This window comes from Mirounga angustirostris, unplaced genomic scaffold (genome assembly GCF_029215605.1).
Source record: "Mirounga angustirostris isolate CCGP_5_RB_7025 unplaced genomic scaffold, mMirAng1.0.hap1 SCAF_3, whole genome shotgun sequence".
Classification (NCBI taxonomy): Eukaryota; Metazoa; Chordata; class Mammalia; order Carnivora; family Phocidae; genus Mirounga; species Mirounga angustirostris.
In genome coordinates, this window is record NW_026991711.1 from 75775449 (window position 1) to 75799745 (window position 24297).

At 43.9% G+C, this 24297-nt stretch overlaps 1 protein-coding gene across 4 annotated transcripts in view; it reads left to right on the forward strand.

The window, feature by feature from the left end:
- Positions 1-24297, forward strand: part of SPATA13 (spermatogenesis associated 13) — a 141572-nt gene that overhangs the window by 78751 nt on the left and 38524 nt on the right. For all 4 annotated transcript variants that reach the window (XM_045869201.3, XM_064586286.1, XM_064586288.1 and 1 more), the window contains 2 exons: positions 5960-6325; positions 8038-8182. In XM_045869201.3, the coding sequence (XP_045725157.1) occupies positions 5960-6325; positions 8038-8182 (511 nt within the window). The remainder of the gene's footprint in view (positions 1-5959; positions 6326-8037; positions 8183-24297) is intronic.

A 24297-nucleotide genomic window follows, 5' to 3' on the forward strand; every position in this document is an offset into this window, starting at 1 on the left:
ATTATAAATGTAAGTTGATGACAATTTAAGATTTCTAAGTAACTGAGAGTATCTTTTGGTGTTAAAGTAACAAAGACAAAGATGTCATTAGCACACAAGCTTTCATCTTTCTAAATATATAAAGATTTTCTTGTTCTTACCTTAAAATATAGTAGTTGATCTGGGATCTTATGAGTTCCCTCCCTCTCTTAAAATCCTAGGGCATGTATTTACAACCCATCCCATTCCAAGCACTCGATAATCCAGATAACAAATCTGCACTAAAAAAAAAAAAGAGAGAAGAAAAAAAGGCCTATGCATAGTCTTATGACACATTAATTTTCACTTAAGGGAAATTAGTGACGTATAGCTTTAAATAGTGAGATGCCACTTTTTAAGTTTTACAATATATAAGTCTAAAATTTCATTTTTCTGGAGTTGGAGCACAGAGCTGGGACCATAGACTAGTCTTAAGCGAAACTGTGTCAACTGGGAGTTTTGAACCTTAGTTCATCCGAGGGTTCTGTCAACAGAAATTGAGGCGTGGGGCTTTTATTTTCACTACCTTGTAGGTAAAATGTAGCATTTCCTTCAATTATGATTATAGGCAGCAAGCCAGAGCACTTTTATCTTACCAATACCTGTGATTTTGTCACTCATAGAAATCACAGATCTTCTTCACATCATACAGCAGTTTTTGCTGATATCTTAAAATCTGTTGTATTCATCAGTACTTCCAAAGTATGGCAGTTTTCAGACCAATTGCTAGTCTTCTTAATTTATGTGTTTTATATATATTATTGTATCAATTCTTTTAATATTTTGATAATTGTATTTCAAAATAATCTGATTATGATTTTAGCTTAATTTTTGTTTTATGCATTTAAAATGTTAATTTTATAAATTTTTATAAACTATAAATTTTTATTTTATTTAATTTTTATTTTATGCATTTAAAACGGTGATTTGGGGGGCACCTGGGTGGCTCAGTCGTTAAGCGTCTGCCTTCGGCTCAGGTCATGTTCTCAGGGTCCTGGGATCGAGGCCCGCATCGGGCTCCCTGCTCAGCGGGAAGCCTGCTTCTCCCTCTCCCACTCCCCCTGCTTGTGTTCCCTCTCTCACTGTGTCTCTCTCTGTCAAATAAATAAATAAAATCTTTAAAAAAACAAAACGGTGATTTGGGGAAGGTGTCTCTAGCTTTCCCTAGCTTGTAGGGGTACCTACAGAGCCTTTCTTCCTGTCATTGCCCTCCCGGCACCCCCACCCCCTTCCAAGCAGCTCTATAGCTAAAGGCAGGAAGACTACCAAGTTTTGTCTTGCTTCTGTAAAAGTGTATGCCAAGGATGTGGGGCTGCAGAGCGGAAAGGACAGAGATTTTGAAGTCAGACAGACTGAGTTGTAAATGGGCCTGTCTCCTTTGGCTCTGTTAACTCGAGCGAGTCATTGCCCCAGTGTCTAAATGGTAAAATGTCATGAATAGTTACCTGCCTCGCGGGGTGGTGGTGAGGATTAGGTAAGGTAGCCCAAGCCTCCACAGCTGTCATTGCTAGCATTATGGCCGGCCTCCTGCAACGTGAGCTGTCTGGGTGTGTTCTTGTCCCACCTCCAGTTCTGGGACTGCACCTGAATTCCCTGTGGTGTTCAGGATGCTGAGGCAATGTGGGAGGCTTGCTTATTGTGTTAATGCACATCTTGAGAATACCTTTCTTTTTTTTTCTTTCCGTTGGAAAAGCTCTGCTTTGGTTAATTTTTTTTTCAGTCTTCCCAAAGCATCTTAATTTCCCTGCTTGTAGTAGTTTCTTCTGAATTGCTTTGCTGTATGAGTTTCCTAGGGCTACTGTAACAAATTTCTAGCAACCAGGTGGCTCAAAACAAAAGGACTTTTTCCCATTGTTGTAGAGGCCAGAAGTCTGGGGATCTGTTCTGGCCTCTGCCTGGGATTTCCTGGCTTATAGATGCATCACTCTGTCCCCATATGACTGTCTTTACTTTCGTCTTTGTGTCTAAATTTCCCTCTTTTTCTAAGGACAGCAGCCATTGGATTAGGGCTCCCCGAATCCAGCATGACTTCATCTGAACTCGATCGCATCTACAAAGACGGTATTTCCAAATAAGATCATATTCACAGGCCCCGAGGGTTAGGGCTTCAATGTACCTTTTGCAGGGGACATAATTCAACCCACAACTCTTGCTGTTTGACCCATTAAACTTCCCTCAGATGAAGCTTCTGAATGGATAGACGTGACACCAGGGCTTTTCGTCAAGTCTTTTTTCCCTCAGTTAATAACTTAACTTGCACTGTGGTTTCAAAGTGTGTTTTGAGGTGTCTCACTGGAGGTAATAAGATCTATCTTGGCTTCTTACTTTTGTGAAGCAAAGAAAGGAATCTTGTATAGGAAGAAGAAATGCAGGACTCCTGACTAGCGAAAGTACTTTAAAACAGTAATACAGAGAAGCAAGAGTTAAAAGGGCAGCCACTCAGCGGCAAAGTTTGTTTAGAAGAGTTTATGACTTGGGTGTGAATCGGCCAATCAAGCTTAGCGCCCTGGATTGATCTGAAGCCCAGGCTGCTGGGTTGTGAGGAGAAGCGTCAGTAGACACAGCTCTGGCATGACCACTTACGCCTTCACTGTCCTGGTGTAAAGGCAAGAAAGAATCTCAGAGAGCATGGATGTGGTCAACTGCTTGTTCCTTCAGTGTGTCTCTGGGCCGCCCCTGCCGGTAGCAGAATCCGGGGTAGGTTATAACTTGTGGAGGGTGGTGGTGGTGGGTGTTTGTAGTTGCGGGTATAATCACAGTCAAACTATGTTCCCTGGAATGAACCTCCGTTGTATTCTGGAAGTACGCAGACTCTGCTGAAAGGAGATTCAGTTTTAGAATACGCATCGAAGCTCAGATTTGTTTTACAAGGAATGTAAGTCTCTTCTGGCCAAGGATCATTGTCTCTCCCTCTTTTGTAGGAGTAAAGCGGAACTTTCAGTTGTATGTATTATTCTGTTAACTAATTTTTGCACTTCCTAGGACATTCAGTACCACTGGGAAAGGCTATTTTCTCCTTTTGTATCTTCAGTGGGACTGTATAAATAGTTCTAGGAGAATGACAGTCGGTTCTTAATGCGTACCCCCCGATGGGAACCGTCGTTGGAACTTGAGGCATGACGTGTTAAAGAAATCATCCTGTGCACGTCTCCTGCCCTCTCATTTCCTGCTCTGAGCATACCTGCCTTTATCCAGCCTCCTCACTTCCTGGAGTATGTTTTGGTCTCAGAAGGGTCTCTTACCTGAACAACTAAGACAGCCTCCTGTCTTCCTACACCCATTTCCTTATTTTCCTGTCTGCATCAGTAAGACTTCAGTGAGGCATGCTGCATGTTGCGTAAGTGCAAAAAAAAAACAAAAAAAACAAAAAAACCCAAAGAACAAAAACAACCTCAAAAAAACTGCACGTAGTTAACTGTTACCAGTTAGACTATTCCTTGCCTGTAATTTTGTCTTGCTTCTGTGTTTCTAACACCTTGTCTGAACCTTTTTATCACAGGGTGATAATATAAATGGCTTATTCTGTGTGCTTAAATTGTGCCACTTAGTTTAAATAATGTAGTTAAACTCTCCACAATATCCTGTTTTTTATATGTAATGCAAAAAATATTAACTTTTTCATGATTTCTCATATTTTCCCATGATGGTGTCAGAGAGGAAAACCTTTTTCTCCGCTGTCTTAGGCTTACTATGTGGGGGTGTGTGGAATTGAACTGACAAAAGACAGATTAGAAAAGACAGGTTTTTATTCATGTGAGTAAGTGGGAGTTGACAGGAAAAAGTGACTCCAGGAAGTGGTTAGAATTGGGGGCATTTATACTTTCTCACTAGGGGAGGGGAGGTGGAGAAGGGCGCTTATGGGAAACCCAGTGATTTAGGGAAGAAAAATGGGAGGTCTGATAGTTTTGTGGCCACTGTCTGCTGAGGCCAGGGCTTCTCTTCTCAACTGATAAGAGTCAAATCTTCCCTGGTTGGAAGAAGAAAATCCTATCCCAGGATAGGATTGAACCTGCACAATTATGGATTTATGACAACGGAGTTCTTTGGGGAGGCTCTGCTTTAAGGCAGATAAGGGAGTTCAGTGGGGAAAAAAAGTCTCTTCTAGAATACCTTAGCTCAGGTAGAGGGTAGAATACCTTGAGCTCCGGTAGAATATACAGGGGTGTATTCTAGATCCCTCACTGGTGACTTGATTTAAATATGAAGTTCCTTGCTGTCAGAAGCTGCAGACAGCATGGTAAGTGGTGACTGCTAGAACTTACTAGCTTTGGAGCAGAGGTGACTTGGTACAGTGGGAACAGAAATTACAAGGCCCACATTTCAGTGTCTCTCTTACTGTGCGTGGGCTGTGTGGCCCTGGGCAAGTCCCCTCACTTCCCTGGGTTTCCGTTTTCCTAATTTGAAAAATGATGGCAATGCAGTGGAGTGTCTGTAAATCCCTTTCTGCTTTCTTTGCTCTTCATCAGATTTTTCATAGTACAGTGGGTCCTTGAACAACACAGGTTTGAATTGTGTGGGTCCACCTCCACGTGGATTTTTTTTTTATAAATACAGTTCAGTACTGTAAGTGTATTTTCTCTTCCTTATGATTTTCTTGATAACATCTTTTTTTTTCTTTAGCTTATATTATTATAAAAACACAGTATATACTATGTATAGTATACCAAACATGTGTTAATTGACTTCCATCCAACAGTAGGCTATTAGTAGTTAAGTTTGGGGGAAGCCAAAAGTTAACATGCAGATTTTTGACGTACGAGGGGTCGGTACCTCAAACCGCTATGTTGCTCATAAATCAGCTGTGTATGATCTTAGGAGCATTGAGGCACACGGGATTGGAAATTACAGGAACTGTATTTGAGCTCTTTGTTGCCACTGATTGGCAAGCAGCATGCCCTGTTGAGCCAGTCCTGGGGGCAGGGCCAGGCTGCCTGGGGCCGTTCCACTGGTGGCCTCCAGGCCTGGGTGGCCTGCTCTGCTTGCCCTGCCCTCCAGTACAACTCTGCTTGTTCTTGTCCTCTTCCCTGGGCCCTGGACTATTTTTATTTTTTATTTTGTTTTTAAATAATAACCGGGGGGGTGGTTCAGTCGGTTAAGCGTCTGCCTTCAGCTCAGGTCATGATCCCGGGATCCTAGAATCGAGTCCCACATGAGGCTCCCTGCTCAGCAGAGAGTCTGCTTATTCCTCTCTCTCTTCCTCTGCCTCTCCCCATGCTTGTGCTTGCTCTCTCTCTCTCAAATAAGTAAATATAATCTTTAAAAAATAATAAAATAAAAATGTGTTTAAAAAAAATAATAACCAGGGATGGGAGAAACCTCCTGTAGAATTAGGCAGCAGCCCTCCTCTGAACCCAGACTTTGAGGGGTGTGCTGACATAAAGGTTATCTGCAGGCAGGGCTGAACCTGGGCATGGTTAGTCTACACAGGGCTTTTTAAGAGCAATAATTAACTGTGGCTGATAAAGGCTATCTCACTTATCATTGGTATAGCATTTCATCCACACAAGGACCCATTCTTCCCCAGTGAACAGCGGCAGAACCAAATCCACAGACCTTAAGTAACTGGATTTCCTGCATTTCCCCATGTTATTGTTATGTATATTTTGTATTTTGGGTGATACCATAGAAGTTCTTTCTAGCATCTCACAGTGGTATTGATTTTCTTAGTATCTTTTATCATAGCTCATCCTCGGTCACCGTATATCACTATTTAAATTATGGTTTTAATTCAGCCTCCAGTTAAAGCTGAATTGCTTATTTTAGTGCACATTTCAGTTATGTCTTCCTGTTACAGAAATAACTTTTAAAAAAAACAAACAAGTATACCAAGAAGGCCTCAAGGCAGGGCTGAAGAGGATGGATGGGAGGGAGTGTATGGCTTGTTCTTTTTCAATACCTTCCTGGATTTTGGTGCTCACCTAACTTGTTCGCATTTGAAAAGGTTGTGACAGAGGAATCCTGGAGGCGGGACTCATCCCGGGATGAAGAAAGGACGGAGTCTCAGAGGATCAGCAGGAGGAAATGGGGTTCTGGGAGGAGATCAAGGCCCCGACCGCTCTCTGACTATGGCCAGCTGGCCACCCGGAGTCTGTCTATTCCCGAAGACTCAGTTGCTGTGGACCCCCAGAAAGAGGACACCGTGGAGGGAGATCGCCAGCCAAACACGGCCTCTGCAGACGCTGCAGACCAGAACCCTGCCATGGGCTCCCCCAAAGGAAGCTGGAGAAGACGCCCCATCTCCGTGATAGGCGGGCTCAGCTTCTATGGGAACAGCCCGACAGAGGAAATAGAGAGTCTTCTAACCCGAGTAAGACCTGGCGTGCTTCTACCAAAGCTAACAGAGCCCTCCAGTTTCCTGGCCTTTGTTCTCCCCTATGAACTAAACAGGCTGCTGCTTTTCTTTCTTCTGTCTGCCTCAAGGACAACAGACTCCCAACCTTTCTTCCTGACTCTGAAAACACTCATGAATTAATCTACCATCTGACATGTGGATGCCTTTTACTAATCTCTGTCTTTCCTGGAGTCTCAAACACTCAAACAATACAGGAAACTAGTGTGCTGTTTGTCCTAAACCACCTGAGATCTGAATAAGGAGAAGGTAGCAGTGCATATTTAGTGAGCTTGCTGAAAGAAGTTCTTGAAAGAGAAAGTATCCTCTGATGTTAAAAAATAAAGATAAGAAAATAAGAAACCAGTTTTTTAGGGGCTAAGGAAATCGGTTTCCTACCATTTTTTAACTCTTTACATTCAAGTTGCTGCTTTACCAATAAAATTTTTATATTTTCCCCTTAGTATTTCAACAAGTATTTATCAGTTACCCAACGAGCACTCTGGGGCCACAAAACATTTAAATAAAGGCCCTGTTCAGGAGGAGTGTTTGTTATTTGGTGAGACCTAGCCATGGTCAGGGGTTCCCAGAGCAGTACCTGAGTAAGCATCCAGTTTTACTTTTTGAGCTTGCTAGCTGACATCAATAACTCCTAAAATTCTCTTAAAAGGGGAGAAAAATCTATGTTAGTATTGGATTTTATGTTTACATTCTCCCTAAGCCCAGCCCAATGCCTTGTTTATAGCAAGCACTCAGATTCCTCTTGAGTTAAATTGAATTGCATTCTAAAGTTAAAAAAATGAAGTGGAAGAATCCCTCGAACTTTTTGCCACAGTAGGATGCGCTGTATGCTAGGAAATGATTCTGAACCAAAGCAAACCGTGTATCTGTTTTAACTTGAAACTCAGTATGGGGACAATCAAAAGCACTGAGAAATTATTTCACTTCAGAGCATTAAGAAGGAATGTGGTAAGATCACTTTATGCACTGTAGGCTCATTTAGGGAACTGGGTGGGGAAATACGAAGAAAACCTAAGGAAAGCATAAGCCAGCTTGGCCTTTGATTTATAGAGATGGTTCACGGGGAAAAATCAACAGGGTACATAGGTGATTCTAAAGAGACCTGGGTAAATTCGTGGAAAGTGGAAAACCAACTCTTCTTTTAAACGAAGCTCAGTTGTCATGATAGTTGAGGAAAGGAGCATTTGTATCCCACAAAAAGCGTACCTAGTGGCTGCACTTGGATGTGCCTGGCAGGTATGCCAGTCCCAGTCTGTTCTCCAGGACCGTCTGCTCGCCCTGGAGGCTGCTGCTGGGAACACATCTTCTTACCTTTCCGCCCCTGACTCCGTGTGAGAAAGCCACCACTTCCTAAATCTGCTTCTATTCTTGGACGCTTTGCTTTTACTGAGCGTTACCCCTGGTATATTGCTGACAAATAACATGAAATGTGTTGCTGTGAGGTAAGAGCCCTTGAGTCAGTAGTGGTTGTTTAAAATCTTAGAATAAGTCATTGCCACCGTGCCTGGGTGCAGTCTGAAGCTCTTGCCACGGTCTGGAGAAAGCGTCTCGAGTGTGTGAGTGGCTTGGAGGTGACAGTGCCGAGCTGCTCAGGGCTGTGTGTGTGAAGAGCTTTGCAGGAGGTGCCACTTCCTGGCATCCCCTCACAGTGTTTTGCTTTCCTTTTGTAGCCGGCAGCCAGGCCTCCTGTGCCCGCTCACCAGGTGCTGCCCTACAAGGCGGTTTCGGCCCGGTTCCGGCCCTTCACCTTCTCCCAGAGCACCCCCATTGGGCTGGACCGAGTGGGACGCCGGCGGCAGATGCGAGCATCCAATGGTGAGTCTCCCAGGCCCACCCTGGTTGGGGCTCCCTTTTCAGAAACTGGTGTGGACTCCTCAGTTGGACTGTTCCCAGTGAAACCAAGGTGGCCATTCGATTGTGCACCTCTCTGCTGCCTCTGGGCCAGGGCGTTGTTCCCCTGGGAGTGAGGAGAGCTCATCTCAGGGGCTGCAGACGTGAGGGTGTCATCAGCCCTCTGGAGTGAGTGCTGTGTCATCACAGTGACCCCGTTTGAGAAGTTTGCTCCCCTTATGTCTGTGTACCTAAGTTCCTGTAGGTGGAGAGCTAAGAATGGAGTCCCAGGCATTTGTCTGAACCTTTCTGAAGCTCTTTCTGGGTGTCTGAGATTCACTGATGCCAAAGAAAAGTTGGTCTGTTACAGTAGTAGCTAATATGCTCTCACAGTACTTACCCAGTAAACACTTGTTGATTTGAATTAAAACCACATGTTTTTGGAAGGATGTTTACGTTCTTTTTTTTTTTAATAAATAGAATCATTTCATTTTTAATTTTTTTTAAAGATTTTATTTATTTATTTGAGAGAGAGAGAGAGAGAGAGAATGAGAGAGAGCACATGAGAGCGGGGAGGGTCAGAGGGAGAAGCAGACTCCCTGCCGAGCAGGGAGCCCAATGCAGGACTCGATCCAGGGACTCCAGGATCATGACCTGAGCCGAAGGCAGTTGCTTAACCAACTGAGCCACCCAGGCGCCCCTCATTTTTTAATTTTTTAAAAAGATTTTTATTTATTTAAAAGAGAGAGTGAGCACAAGTAGGGGGGAGGGAAGGAGCGAGGGAGAGGGAGAAGCAGACTCCCCACTGGGCAGGGAGCCCAACGTGGAGGGAGCCCGATGTGGGGCTCCATCCCAGGACCCTGGGATCATGACCTGAGCTGAAGGCAGAAGCTTAACCGACTGAGCCACCCAGGCACCCCTGATGTTGACATTCTTAAAAAAGAAAATCTTCCCTTATACTAATTCACGTCGGTGCCAGTCAGCTGGTCAGATAAGAATGGCGTGGCCTGTTGTACACTGGGCAAGAGTAACGAGTTAATATTTATTGAGGACTTACCATGTGGCAGACTGTTCCTTGTGCTCTGATGTATTAGCTCATTTGATCTTTGTAGCTACCTGTCATGTTAGATGCTATTATTATCCTCATTTTTACAGATGAAAAAGCTCAGGTATACAGGGGTAGACTGCCCTAAGTCACTCACCCAGGAGGGGGCAGAAATGGGATTTGAATCTACAAATAGAACTTTTAATACCAAGTGGTTCATTTTTAACCACTGAACTATATTGACTCTTTAAAGAAGTGCTATGATTATAGCTCCAACGGCAGGGTTTCCTGTCTTACTTTTAGAAATGAATATCATGCGGTGAGCACAAGAGTAGGAGCTGGGCATTAGGAAACCCAACTACTGCCTCAGCCGGGCCACCACCTCACTGTGTGGGCAAGTCCTGCACGTGAGCGTGGCGACTGAAGCTGTAAGAAGGGGTGAGGTTTCAACAGCCTTGAAGAAGGTGGAGGGTGTCATCTGAAGGACTGAAATTCTAGGGAGAGGAGGAGAGGGAACAGGATGGGTTGAGGAAGGGAAAGAACAAGGAGGTATGGACTCCCTGGTCAAGGGAGGCATTTCTAAGGACAGGTAGAAGAGGATGATGGCTAGTGACCAAAAATGGTAACAAGAAGGTCACTGATGGATTCTGACAGAAATCGTTGAGGACCATGGCCCAGGAGGTCACACTGGGTGGTGAGAAGTCAGAGAGTTGGTGAATGGTGAGAAAATGCTGTCACCCCCAATTGTGTTGCCATGGTTTCTAACTCATGTCACATACACTGAGAGGACTTAAGGTGGGACTTGCAGGTGGAGGTTGAGGGAATTTGTGAACATCTCATGCCTTTGTCAACCCCTCAACCAAGGAGGCTAGATACCTGGGAGTCCTTGCCCCCCTCCTCGGGGAGTCACTAAATCCCATCCTTTGGCTCTCAGGGTCACCTTGCTTCTCAGGCTCCTTAACCCTTCCCCTCACAGCCACCCCCTCACCTCCTCAGGCCAAGTTTTCATACACACTGTAGTCAGAGTCACTGTTTATGTTCAACTCTTTCCAAGCATTAGAATCAAGTCCCAGGTCCTTAAATGAGTTTATAGGCTTTTGTGCAACCCGAGTCTCACTTTCCATCTGTTTCTCTCCTTTCTCCCTCCAGAGCTTGCCATCCAGTGTTCTGCATCTTTTCTAGGCTTTCACACTCCCTCTGTGCTTCTCAATTGCCCCTTTGCCTAGAGCTCCCTTCTTTCCCATTACCTTATGTCAACATTCTCATTCCCTTGTATGCCCTTGGAGACAACGGTGCATTCATTGTCTTCCTCCTGCAAAGCCGCTCAGTGCCAGGCCCCATGTTCATCCGCTCTGATCCAGTCATCCACCTCTGGTGATGTGTTTTCAGAAAGTCATCCAAAAGGAGAAAAAAAGCTGTATGCCCAAGATACTCTTCACAGTGTTGTGATGGCACGAAAGTCAAAGCACAGTAAATGTTCATTCACAGTGGAATAGTGAGTTGGAGTCCTGCGTGGGCCACTACCTCAAAACAGTTTACAACACAGATAGGAAAACCCTGCAACAACATGAAAAGGGACGGCTACAGTTTTAATGTGAGAAGAAAAATAGGAAATAAAACCATGTTTAACAAAGTACCACAAACCCAGTGGCTTAAACAGCAGAAGTTTGTGTTTCAGCACTGGAGGCTGGAAGTCAGAGGAAGGCGTTGGTGGGGTGGTTCCTTTCGAGGGCAGGGTCGCGGAGTCTCTGCTGGCTCCCATCCCAGCTTCCGGTTGTCTAGGGTGGCTTGCGTCTTGGCAGGTAGATGTACTGCCTTTATCCCTGCCTTCATCTTCATGTGGCTTTCTCCCTGTCCTTGAGGTAGGGCCCACCCTAATAATCTCCTCTTAACTTGATCATCTACTAAGACTTTATTTCCAAATAAGGTTACTTTGATGGTACTAGAGGTTAGGATTTCAGCATCTGTATGGGGGACATAATTCAACCTATAACGTATACCACGATCATAACAATATATGACATGAGTACATATGTTCAAAGATTTAACAGGAATAATGCAAAAATGAAATTCATGTGGTTAGGATGGAATGTAGGTGATTTCTCCTCCAATCCTGTATACATACATACAAACAGCTATTTCTGTGCTTTCTGTAATAGTGTTTTGTTTTGACTTCAATGTTCTTTTGTTGAGAAGCAACAAAAACGAACTCTGACCAGCTGAAGCAAAAAGAGAATTTATTGGAAGGGTGTCCGATGTCCCCAGAGTTGAAAGAATGGCTAGAGAACCAGTCTAGGAAATGGATGGCCTTTAGGGTTGTTCCTGGGAATCAAGGAACCACTTGGAAGAAGCTGAGGGAAGCACGTAGCAGGAGGGCATAGGAATGAGTGAAGGCCAACATTCCTTCTGTCACTTAAAAGTCAAAATCCCAGGATAGGGAAATCAACCCTTGAAGCTCAGGTGAGGTGTCTACTGCCTGGTGGCCCTGGAACAGGGAGAAGGGCTGGGGGCCTCCAGAGACCCTTTGCCTTCCATATTGGGACGCAGGTACATGGCACCCTGTCACCGAGGCTGAACACAATGGAAAGGAGGTCATTCCCCTAGAGGAAATCCAAGTAGTGTTAGAAATAGAAGTAGATTCTGGACAGATTCTCCATTTGTTCGTTCGTTCATTCATTCATTCATTCATTCATTCATTCATTCATTCATTCATTCATATATCCAGTAACTACTGAGTGCTCACCATGTGCCAGGTGAAAGCAGGGAACAGAACAAAGCTCTTAAATCACTTATTCCAGTGAGGGGATAATGAATTAACAAGTGACTATGTAACCGGGCAGGTGGTACTATAAAGAAAAATGAAGCAGGGTGGAGGGTGTTCCTTTTTTTAAAAATGTCAATCTGACGTGATGTACCTACTCCATGTATAATTAAAAACCCTCTCGCTCCTTCCCTTGAGGGAGACAACCCAGAGGCTCATCAGTTACTGCAAACAGCTCCGAGTCTAGGCCCTCCGGAGCAGTAGCCGTTTCTTCCTTGGTTCTGTTGCAGTGCCTTTTCCACTGTGTATGCCCAGAGGGAAATTTATGCAACACACCCTTACCGTGGTAGTGGAAGGAGGTGGGGGAGGAAAGGAAATAGAAAATAAATAAATATTATGTATATATATGTGATACCACACAAGGAAATCTCTTTCTTCTGTTTCTGGTTGCAAGGCCATATGTGCTATTGTTGACTTTGCTCCTCTCGTGCTGGCCGCACATTCCCCCCCCTCCCCGCCCCTGGCGCCTGCCCAGTACCTTACCTGGTAGTGTCCTTTGCCAGGTGAGGTGGCCCAGACCTTCACCCCATGGTGTGGAGCTGTGAGTGGTCCTGCTTGCTTAGAGTTGCCATCGTCTTTTTTCTTCCCCTCCCTCAGTCAAAAGCAGTCCATCTATAAAAATGTGTGGGGCACCAACTGGAGCCTGCCAGGCACTGGTTTTACCATGTGGAGTGGAGTGGAGGGTAAAGCATCACCAAGTTCACATTCTAGCATTGAATCCAATCCAGTAAGTCAGTAAATACCCTTCTCTCGGGCAGTAATGATTGCTCTGGGGAACATGAATGTGGGTGACGTGGTAGGGAGTGTCAGGAAGGGCACAGCAGAGGGTGACCCAGTGTCCCTAAGGAGGTGACGCCTGAGTGGAGGCTTGAAAGATGAGCAGGAGCCGAAGATCTGAGGGAGGAGAGGTCCCCGTGGCAGGCACTTCAGGTGCCCAGAGGTAGGCTGGCACTTGATGTGTCGGAGGTTCAACGAGAGGGCCCTTGACCAGAGTTCAGGAAACAAGGGCAGGAGAAGAGGGCGTTGCAGTCTGGCTGGAAGGCTGCGGCCAGATAGAAAGGGCATTGCAGGTCTCGGGTAGGACTTGGAGTGAAACGGAAAGCCACTGCCAGCTGGGGAGTGATAGGCACTGATTGAAGCTTTAGAGAGGAAGGATGGTTTGAGGGAGAAAAGAGGAAGGGAGACTGACTTGGAGGTTATTGCATAAGTCCAGTTGAGAAACCGTGGTGGCACTGACCACAAAAGAAGTCCATGTCTGTCTTGGGTGCTCATTTTCCCAGTGCACGGGGAGGCGAGAGTGGCCGGCCTTGGTTCTAATCCAGTGGGGCCGGGCCTGTGGATTCCCGTGGAGGTCCTTCTCTCTTGGGAGAATGACAGGGCAGAGTTACTGAATAGGAAGAAAATATTTTGCAGATGTATTATCAAGTCATCATAAGAAGCGGCCCCTGTGCTTGCCCTTTGTATTCTGGCTGTGGGTGCACATTGCCTTGTCACGCACGGTTCGGTGCACATACCCCATCCAGCACCACATTACAACGTCAAGATATGTCCCCAAGCCATCTCCGTAACTTCATTTCCCTTCGGCCACGATTGCGTGCTTCGGGACAATAACAGGCTAACACTTGTGACCCTCGTGGGCACGGCCTGTCATCACACTTCCCTCACTGGGGTCCTTTGGCAGAAGCATGGCCGTGCAAGGTGCCGTGACAGTGAATGAGGCCTTCAGTGAGATTCCAGCAGAGGTCTGACAGGTAAGGAAAACAAATCCAGGTCTAGAATAAATATCTTTCCCACTAAGGACAGATCATCTACCCCTCTATTATGAAAAGGGTCCATTGTAATCAACTCTCCACAAGGAGCTGTCTGGTTCCTTCAAGGAACCATATCATTAACTTGGTTGAGGGGGACACCCTGTGGTTTAGCCCAGGCTTGGCATCCATTTCTGCCACCATGGCCTTTTTTTTTTTTCCTCCCTGAACCTACTGAGTAAGCATCAAGATGACTAGGAACAAAGATTGGCGTTTACAGAGTGGAACACAGTGTTCACACAATTATTAAACGGCCTCTTTTGCAATCGGATTCATGTAGGATACAACTGGGCATTCATATGGCACAGATTATTTCTCATGCTTTGAGTGTATTCTGGCTTATCTAATCATACTCCTTCCCCAAACCAGTCCGTTACCTATTTTGTTCTTTCCACATTCCTCCAAGCCATTCAGCCAAGCCATTGTCCTAGCCATCTATCTACACAAGCTAAATCCCTGCTGAGGCCCTCTCTCCTCTCCGTCAGAAAGGAAGGATTAGGAAGAATTATCGCTTAGAGTTTACTACGGTGGGGGGAGGGGGGGCCCCTTGCCAGGGGGCACAGTTACCAGGTAAATGGTGGAAGATCCCTTTTGGGGAGGTTGGAAGGAAGAGTTGTAACTGTGGGATACCTACCCCAAGGTCACCTGGTTTCCGCTTCATGAAGAGGCTCTAAGTGTGGAAATCAGCTGAGATCTGGGAGCTGTGTGAGGGCCCTGAGTCTCTGTCATCAGATTTGGAGATTTCCTACTTACAAACCAAGTAATACGTTAGTGCAGTAACTCATCACTTTTGTTCCTGCAGACCCTATGATAAGTTGGGCATAGCCAGAGATCATGTGGGTCAACCATTCCCAGGACTGAGCTGGCCCTGCTGCCTAGTGTAAGAGCGATGCCCTCTTTTCTTGTAATACAGATGTCCCACCTCCATCGAGGTCCTGGACTTCACTGCAACAGAAGTATCTCTCACTGACTTCCCCACTGACTTCCCTTGCCTGGACAGATTAGCAGTACAGCACATATAAAAGTCACTGCCACTTCCATCATCTGAATTGGAAGACACAGCCCAGGGGATGATGAGTCCATGACAGACTAGCTCCAGCATTTCCATCTTCTGTTTTTTGTGCTGCTTCCTTCCTATGTGCCAGGAGCTGGCCTCACCACTGCTTTAAGAGTGGGCCAGTACTGGGTCCAAATCTACAGCCCATCAAAGTGCTGGGATGACAGTCAGCTCCATGAGTCCATGTGTTGAATGCGTGATCTCTGGTAGATGTTACCCAAATGGATAAATTTGGTTTAATCCAAACTGCATTTGGTAAGTGGAGTGTATGTACCGTGTTTGAATCTTGACACCAACAAATAAAAAGATGATTTTGAGACAATGGAGGAAATTTGCACATGGACTGAGAATTCAGTGAAGAAATTATTGTTCATTTTGTTAGTGGGGATAATGATAGTGTAGTTATTTTTAAGTCCTTATTTCTTACAGGTACATACTAAAATATTTTTTGCACGAATCAATACATGTAAGTTTTGCTTTAAAATACTCCAAAAAGCTGCTGAGGAAGGTTGGAAAATAATTGGTAAAGTATTGATAATCGTGGGTTCATCATTTAATTTCTCTACTTTTGTGTTTGTTTGAAATTTAGCACAAAAGTTTTAAAAAATAATGAAAGTATGTTTCCTCCTCCCTGGGCAGGTGCTCCCCAAATTTGCAAATCAAGAAATGCCCACAACTAAATTTTTCTCAAAATGTAGAAATTTGAATATTAGCAAATTGATTTTTGTTAAAAAATGAAGACCTCCTCCTTTCAGGTGGAGGTGAGCTGTCCCTTCTCAGAACTTGACAGCGCCATGCTGTGCTCCTTTCTAGCACTTCTTGCTTGCTTGCTTTAGTTAGAGTACTGTCATATCTCCTTACTAGCCTCTTACAGTCTGTGAAGAAAGGTCACAAGGAGCAGTCCTCCGTAATGTGTATTGATCAAATGGGTGTGGTATTGAAATAATTGAATCCGGATCAGGAATCACAATGGCACTTCTAAGAGCTTTTATAAAGCTCAGGAATGGGAGGCTGCCAGCCTATAACAACCTTATTGCTTTACTGGTGATGGTGGTTATGGCCCTTCTTTCTCCCTGGGTCTTAGCAAGCAAGCCTGTGCTGTGATAACTTGCTCTTAGGGAATTATCTTTGTTGCCTTTTGCTTTCTTTTGTAAGCTTTTTGTCTTACATAGGGGGCAACTTATTATATCACAGCCTACCCATGCTCCTGACTTGCCCATATTTACTTTGGGTTCCAGCCTTACATTCTCCCTTACTAGTCTGTATTGATCAGAAGTCAAATTTGATCGCTTTCCAAAATTCTTCTTCTCATGTCTACTCATCCTTGTCTTTCTACTCATCTCACCCATCGAGTTCAGATTAGCTTGCTCATGTGAGATAAACCCAATGATTATCTTAATCAGAAAGGAAACATTTCCCAGAAGGGAAAACATTCAGTTTCCTCAGCTATCACATTTCTGTGGAATCTTTATGGGTTACAAGCAAGGAGCTAAAGCATGACCCTGAAGATCAGTAGACTTGGGGGTGCCATTTTATGAGACCAGTGCTCTAACCCCTGAGCTACAGAGCCTGGGGGTGCCATTTTAAAAAAATATGTTTGTTGGGGGCTCCTGGGTGGCTAGGTTGGTTAAGCGACTGCCTTCGGCTCAGGTCATGATCCCAGGATCCTGGGATCGAGCCCCGCATCGGGCTCCCTGCTCAGCAGGAAGCCTGCTTCTCCCTCTCCCACTCCCCGTGCTTGTGTTCCCTCTCTTGCTGTCTCGCTCTCTCTCGGGCAAGTAAATAAATAAATAAAATATTTAAAATAAAATAAAATAAAAATATGTTTGTTATATATTTTTTAAAGATTTTATTTATTTGCGAGAGAGAGAATGAGAGACAGAGAGCATGAGAGGGAGGAGGGTCAGAGGGAGAGGCAGACTCCCTGCTGAGCAGGGAGCCTGATGTGGGACTCGATCCCGGGACTCCAGGATCATGACCTGAACCGAAGGCAGTCGCTTAACCAACTGGGCCACCCAGGCGCCTTGTTTGTTATATTTTTAAAAGCCTTCTCCTTAACCATTAAGTATTGTATTAGAGTGTTTTTTAATAATGCTACACAAAAGAGGAGAAAAACAGGATTAGGTACAGTAATGATTAAATGTGAAAAATAAGAATATGGTTTTCTAAGGAGATACAAAGTTGACAAGTTGACCATACTTTTTTTTTTTTTAAATAAACTCTACACTACACATGGGACTCGAACTCATGACCCTGATATCAAGAGTCACATGATCCTACTGAGCCAGCCAGGTGCCCTGAATTGATTAGACTTTTTATGGCTTTTAAAAATATTTCTAAATTACTCAAATTATTGCTTGATTTGATTTTTTAGTAGTTTTATATCTTAATTTCTTATGAATATAGTCACTTCTGGCAAGCTAGGAAAGAGAATCAAATTAAGCCAGTGTAGCGCTCTGATGACCTAGGCCAGAATTGCTCAGTCTTCAGCAGAATGATGTAATAATTGAAGTTGTTAACAATGGCATTGTGAAACTCTAAATCATAACCCCCCCCCGTCCACATTTTTCATTAGGAAAACAACCAAAAAATCCAGTCCTTAAAGGCATGATGTATACAAAGAACATGTTTCTTTTTTAAATTCCAGTTAGCTAACATAGTGTTATATTAGTTTCAGGTGTACAATACAGTGATTCAACAATTCCATACATTACTCTGTGCTCATCATGATAAATGTACTCTAATCTCCTTCACCTATTTCACCCATTCCCCCACCCACCATCTCTCTGGTAACCATCAGTTTGTTCTCTATAGTTAACAGTCTGTTTTTTGGTTTGTCTCTTTTTTCCTTTGTTCATTTTGTTTCTTAAATTCCACATATGAGTGACATCATATAGTATTTGTCTGTCTCTGACTGACTTATTTCACTTAGCATTTTACCATGTTGTTGCAAATGGCAAGATTTCATTCTTTTTCATGGCTGATATTCCATTGTGATATTCCACATCTTCTTTATCTGTTCATCTATCGACGGACACTTGGGCTGCTTCCATAATTTGGCTATTGTAAATAATGCTGCAATAAACATAGCGGTGCACATATCCTTTCAAATTACTGTTTTCATATTCTTTTTGTAAATACCCAATAGTGCAATTACTGGATCATATGGTAGTTCTTCTAACTTTTTGAGGAACTCCATACTGTTTCCCACAGTGGCTACACCAGTTTGCATTCCCACCAGCAGTGCATGAGGGTTCCTTTTTCTCCACATCCTTGCCAATACTTGTATATAAAAAACATCTTGATCTACAAAGGACATAATGACCCAAATTGTACACTGGCCAACCTGTCTGAGCACATTAGAGCCGGCTAATGATTGGTGGAAGGAGGAAGTACAGTTGACCCTTGAATAATGTGGGGGTTAGGGGCATGCCCCCACACCCACCCTGCACGATCCAAAATCTGCACAATCCAAAATCTGTGTGTAACTTTTGGCTCCCCCTGCTAATAGCCTACTGTTGACCAGAAGCCTTCTTGGTAACATAAAGCAGTTGATTAACACGTATTTGGTATGTTATATGTATTATATACTGCATTCTTACAATAAAGTAAGCTAGAGAAAAGAACGTGTTATTAAGAAAACCATAAAGAGAAAATACATTTACAATATTGCACTGTATTTATTGAAAAAAATCTGTGTATAAGTGGAGCCACCCAGTTCAAATGCATGTTGTTCAGGAGTCAGATGTGTCTTGAAAACCTGCTCTGAGGGATTAAAAAATTCCCGGTTCTGGTGTCAATAAGAAAGCAAGTAAAAAATAGTACAGACTGCACTCACATTGATCATGGGTCTTACTAGGGGCTACCCCCAGAAAACAAACATAAGTGAAGAATAAAGATAATGTAGAAATTTCCAAAATAAATTACTTAGTGATAAATCTGACATACTGCTTTTTTCGCTTTGGTACAGAATAAATTGAGGACTTTTTTAGAGAAACATTCAACCCTGAAAAGGTGATGGCAGTGGTGTTTACCACTGAATAAGCTCCTGCTTCCCAGTTAACGTTGCTGTTCTTGCACTGCGCATATCCCTGTGGAAACGTTTGTGGAAACCTTATGTCAGGCCAGGAGATGGAAAGGAGAGCTTATCCTAGTTAGCGCGTTACAAGCTCAGTTAGTATCTTTTGGGGTAGTCCCCACTGGCCAGCACAATGTGGTCGAACACCTGCTAACTGCCCATAGGCATTGGCTTCTGCCCAGGGCCTTAAAGCTGGTTCAGCCCCCTCTGTGACTTCTCCTCGCAGAGGTGGGCGCTGGTCCTCCGCGAGTAGCCCCAGGAGGCTCGGGGTGCCCAATAGGCGTTCTGCCGGGGTGAATCCCGCAGCAACACCGGGAGTTCTCCTTGCTGAATCGCTGATCATGTGAAAGGCTCAAGCAGAAACGATGGGGCGTGGCTGCCTCTTCGGGGAGCCTAATAGGGCCTCTTCTGAAGCTGAGGTCAGCGTGCGTGCAGCTGCGCCTGCACCAGGGCGGACCCATCCCGGAGCCCAGGGGGCTGGAGAGGCACCCCGGCCACGTGGCCTGGCGGTGCACGTGGCCGCTGTCCCCGCATCCTGCCCCCCACAACTTGCCTCGCAACGGCCACCCCCAGAACGGCCCCCAGGCCTTGCTTGCCTGCGTCTGCGGCATGTTTCCTACACAGATTTAAGGTTGGTTTGTCTAAAAGAAAAAGTGTACTAAGACATCGACGGCTGTCTTGAAAGCCCGGTGATTTTTAAATCCCCAGTGGGGATTATTACTCAGGGGTGATATTATTTCCATGTCTTCAACTTCTCTTTCTTCAATTTGATTTTGTACTGAATGTATTTGCTCAGAAACGGAAAAGATTTCCTTAGATGTATTTATCTACTTTTCCCCATTGAGGAACTGGTATTGGTCGTAAAAGCAAGTTTATTCAGCCTTATTGTGCAGTTGATACGACTGGTATTATTGGTGAGTGATATAGGGTGTGCCATTATGACATAATCAAACAGTGATATTTCAGGAAATGCCCAAGGTGCTCTGAAACTCTCAGAGTTGGGCTTTTAATATGCTCTTGGTTTAGGAGATACCTCATTTGCATTGACCCACTTAATAAATATATGTGATGTTGTATATCTGTTATCTCTGTAGCTCTGCCCTATTATGAGTGAGGCACTGCTAGAGGCTGGGTGGTCCCGAGGAAGCCAGAGACTGTTCTCGTAAACCTCCAGTGTGCTATAGGGACTTGTAAAGCCATTGCAAGGATAAAGGAGCTCCGGGTGTCGGGAGAGCATGCAAATCAGATCTGGGGAGTCCCAAGACCTCCTGGAGAAAATGACATCCACGTTGAGGATTTGTTACTGAACCAATGTGGGTCTGCTCCTTGGCGAGAAATAGACTGACTACAGCAAGTGGAGTGGCCTCACAAGGTTATCTTTATTTATAGTAAATAAGGAGGACACAGGATAATTTCCAAAGCCATGCCTCCCCACACGGGTAAGCAGGCTCCTTCTCTTGGAGTTTGGGATGAATATTCAAAGGGGAGACCTTATCCTTGCATGTAATGGATAGGCATAAAGTTACACATACGGACTCAGAAAACATGCCCATACCTATATTGTATGTTATGCTAATGAAGCTTATGCCCCTCCCAGAGCAGGGATTTTAACATAATGTCCTGAGGTAACTGGGGGGCACTTCCATCTTCACAGACTAGTCCTGCTTCAGGCCCGGGGAAGGTGGTCATCCTCCAAATGTTTCTTTTCCTATTCCAGCAATTAGTTAGCTAGTTTCTAAAAGATAAAATTGATAGGCACAGGCTTCTAGGAGTTTGCTGGGCCCAGGGAGTCTCGCAGGTGACAATGTGAAGGATGAATAGAAGTTAGATTAGGTTTGTTGTTAGGGGAAGGTATATTCCAGGAGAGGGAACAGCATATGCAAAGGGTGGAAGCCAGAGAAAGGAGAGCACATTTGGGAAACTGAGGTTAGGGATGCCCAACAGAAATTTTCTTACCCCATCCACAGGCCTCTCAGATTCAGGGTGTCCTGCACGTGCTGACTGATGCCTGCAGCATGATGAGTGCTTGCCTTAGTAGGCTACTCATTCGGTACTGCTTGAGTTGTATCCCTACCAGGAGTCAAGGGCATGCCTCCAAACCCATTTATGGCAGCTGTATTTATTATTATAATTATAGATCTTACTTAGATATTCAAACAAATGAAATGTAAGACTGAAGAGACAACTGTGAAAACTAAGCTGAATACTTTGTAGAGATTCAATAAAGGTGAATTGCCAAAAAATTATTTTCTGTCCAATTAGATGAGAATTGATAGCTGTAAAAAAAAAAAAAGAAAAAAGAAAAATCGAAGAATCTTTACTCAGAATGCTTCACAAGTGTTTCTGGTTATTATTGTACTTGAAAGAAACCAGAACTGGAAATCACAGTTGACACATTCTGGTGTGACCTAGGCAAGAAAGAATGCAGAGTTCCAGTCAGATGATCATACCCGAAGACCTCTGGTCCTTTGTGATAACAAAGATGAACCCATTGCACTTTTATATGTTTTAAGTTAAGATGTTTATAGCATAAATGCAGGTGTGATGTTTTTGAGTTAGGGCTTTCAGGCAGCCTGACTGCACCTATGGGAGAACCCCTTCAGTGGGTCTCCTCGCTGTAGCAGGAGGAGGTGAGGGAAGGCTTGGAGTGTTGAGAGATGAGTCTAGACCAGAGATCAGAGGTAAGGAGTCTGCCCACTCTGGGCTTCCAGGTGAGGGGATTAGACTAGCCCAGGGGGCAACTAGGAGCCATAGTAGGGTTTTAAGTGGAGTGAGGTGATCAGATTTGCATTTTAGAGACATGGCTGGCTAGATTGTGTCCTTCCTGGAGACAGGAAGAGTCTGTTGCTAAATTAAGCGGACAGAGCCCTGATCTAAGAACATGACCATAAGTCGAGGTGCCTGGGTGGTGCAGTCCATTAAGCCTCTGACTCTTGGTTTCGGCGCAGGTCATGATCTCAGGGTCCTGAGATCAAGCCCTGTGTTGGGCTCTGCACTTAAGGCTTAAGACTCTCTCTCCCTCTGTCCCTCCCCACCTGCATGCTCATGCTTGCACTCTCTCTCTCTCAAAATAAATAATCTTTAAAAAGAGAGAACACATGACCATAGTCCTGGAGAAATGAAAACTTGGAGGTCAAGCCAGTTGGATGTTTTGGGTGCTGAAACCCGGGTGCCTGGGTAATGGGGAGCATAGGAGAAAAGCACATGAATGGGAGACTTGTTTCCATTCCAGGCATGTTGAATTGGAGGCACAGGTGGGACAGCCAAGTGAAGATGTTCTCACCATGGCCTTCATCATAATAGTCTGATATTGGGGAGGAAGACCCAGGAGAGAAGACTTGAAAGTCCTCAGCAAATGAATGGTTGTTCTTAAGGCTATTGGAAGCAGTGTTATCATCCAGGGTGTGTATGAAAAATTACAAGAGGACCAGCAACATTTGGGGACCAGTAAAGGAAAACAAAATCCACAAAGAAGATAGGAAAGGAATGGCCAGACTGCCAAGTGGTTTCCCAGATGTCAGAGGAAGCCCGGCTTCAGGGACGGAGTGGTTAGCAAGGTCAGATACAGCCAGAGGGAAGTTGGGCATTCTGAAAGATACACGTTGGATTTGCGGCAAGGAGGAGTTCAGTGTTGACCTTGATTGGCAAAGGCAGCTTGAGTTCACTGGGAGGGCAGAGCCAGAATGCAGCAGGAGAATGGCTGCAAGGCCGCGGGGGAAGTCAGGACTTTAAGTTTTAGTACAGAGGTGTTTTATCAATTTTGTTTCTCATTTCCCTTAAATGTTAGGGCTAATTAAAAAACTTCTGTCTTGCTACCTTATTAAAAAATTATTTTGGCTTTACAGTATCTGAAAGCTCATTGATACAGATGGGTCTCTGTTTATTTTTACTAAATGTTTTTGGAAGAAATAGTAATATTAGGTATGCATCAGAAAGTTCCATTCCTTGATTTAGCATTATGAAATAACACCCCAACCTTAAGGAGGTGGAAGAAATTTAATCAGAAGAGTTTATGCCATTTTAACTCTTGATTTTTTAATTAAATAAGTTGTAAGAAATTACTGAAGCAATTTTTTTGAAAAGTCATGTGATGAAGTTAATAAATTTATTAAAACACTTCAGATTTATTCTTTTACCTGGTCAAAACAAAGAAAATACGTTTTTTCCCTTTGCCTTAATTTGCTGTTGTTGATCCTCTTTCTAATTTGTTATTCTAATTACTGTTATGAAAGTTAATTTTCTCATTGATAGATCTTTGGGTCAAAAACCAGAATTGAATCCTAATCCTGTTGACTAGCTATGTGACCTTAACCTCAGAGTCTTAATGTCCTCCTTTGTAAAAGGAAATATTAATGTTCTGTACCCCACGGATGTGTGAGAACAACGTGGTGCACAGTAAATATGTAGCAAATATTAGCTATCATTCCTGCAAAAAACCAGAGGGATGTATTCGTTACACAGGGGACAAGTAGTGAGGACCAGTGGGCCATGTTTATTGCCAGAGTTCTGAGTTACTTATTTGACTGCACTAACCAGCAGTTTAACCTTAGACAAGTCACTTAATCCAATGAGTAAAGCCCTAGAGCACTAGAAGTCTTTATGGAACAATATTCTGTTTAATTATTATCCAAATATAGGTTAAGCAAATTTAAAATGCATACACTCGGGTTATTAGCAAAAGAAAAAACTAGAAAGAATTTTTTCTGTTGATTCTCTTGACCCAAGATTTTAGGCATTATCTAAGGATGTTCCAAAGTATCACTTAGAGACTACACCAAGTTTTTTTGTTAAAGCAAAAGAGAAAAAGAAACACAAAGCAAGTGTTAAGGCGTATGTGATGCCTTGAAGTTATTATAACCACGCCATTAAACCTTTTTGCCTGATCTCTTATTGTTTGGATTATCTTTCTGCGCGTGCTTTTCAAAAGTTTTCTTTCAATAATGAATCAGAGAGAAAATACAAAATCAGATCTTGTTTGCTTAGCACCTACTGAGAGTGATAGTCACAGTTCTTGGGAAAGCAGGTTTGAAGAATTGGGGATAGCGAGTTTTGGTTGTCAGGTGTGGACGTCATGAGTCTGGTCTAGTTCTCTTCTCTCCATCCCGCTTTTGTACTCTATTTGCAAGGGACACTGGGCATTGCTTGTATTTATTTGTGAAACAGGATGACTCAGTTCACTTGTCTTTAGGCACGTACTTGCAGGAAAAATGTTTTCCTGCCTGCTAACACTGAGCACGTTAAAAATCTCTCTCTTCTGACCATGCTGTGAGACAGTGTGGATTCCACAGTCA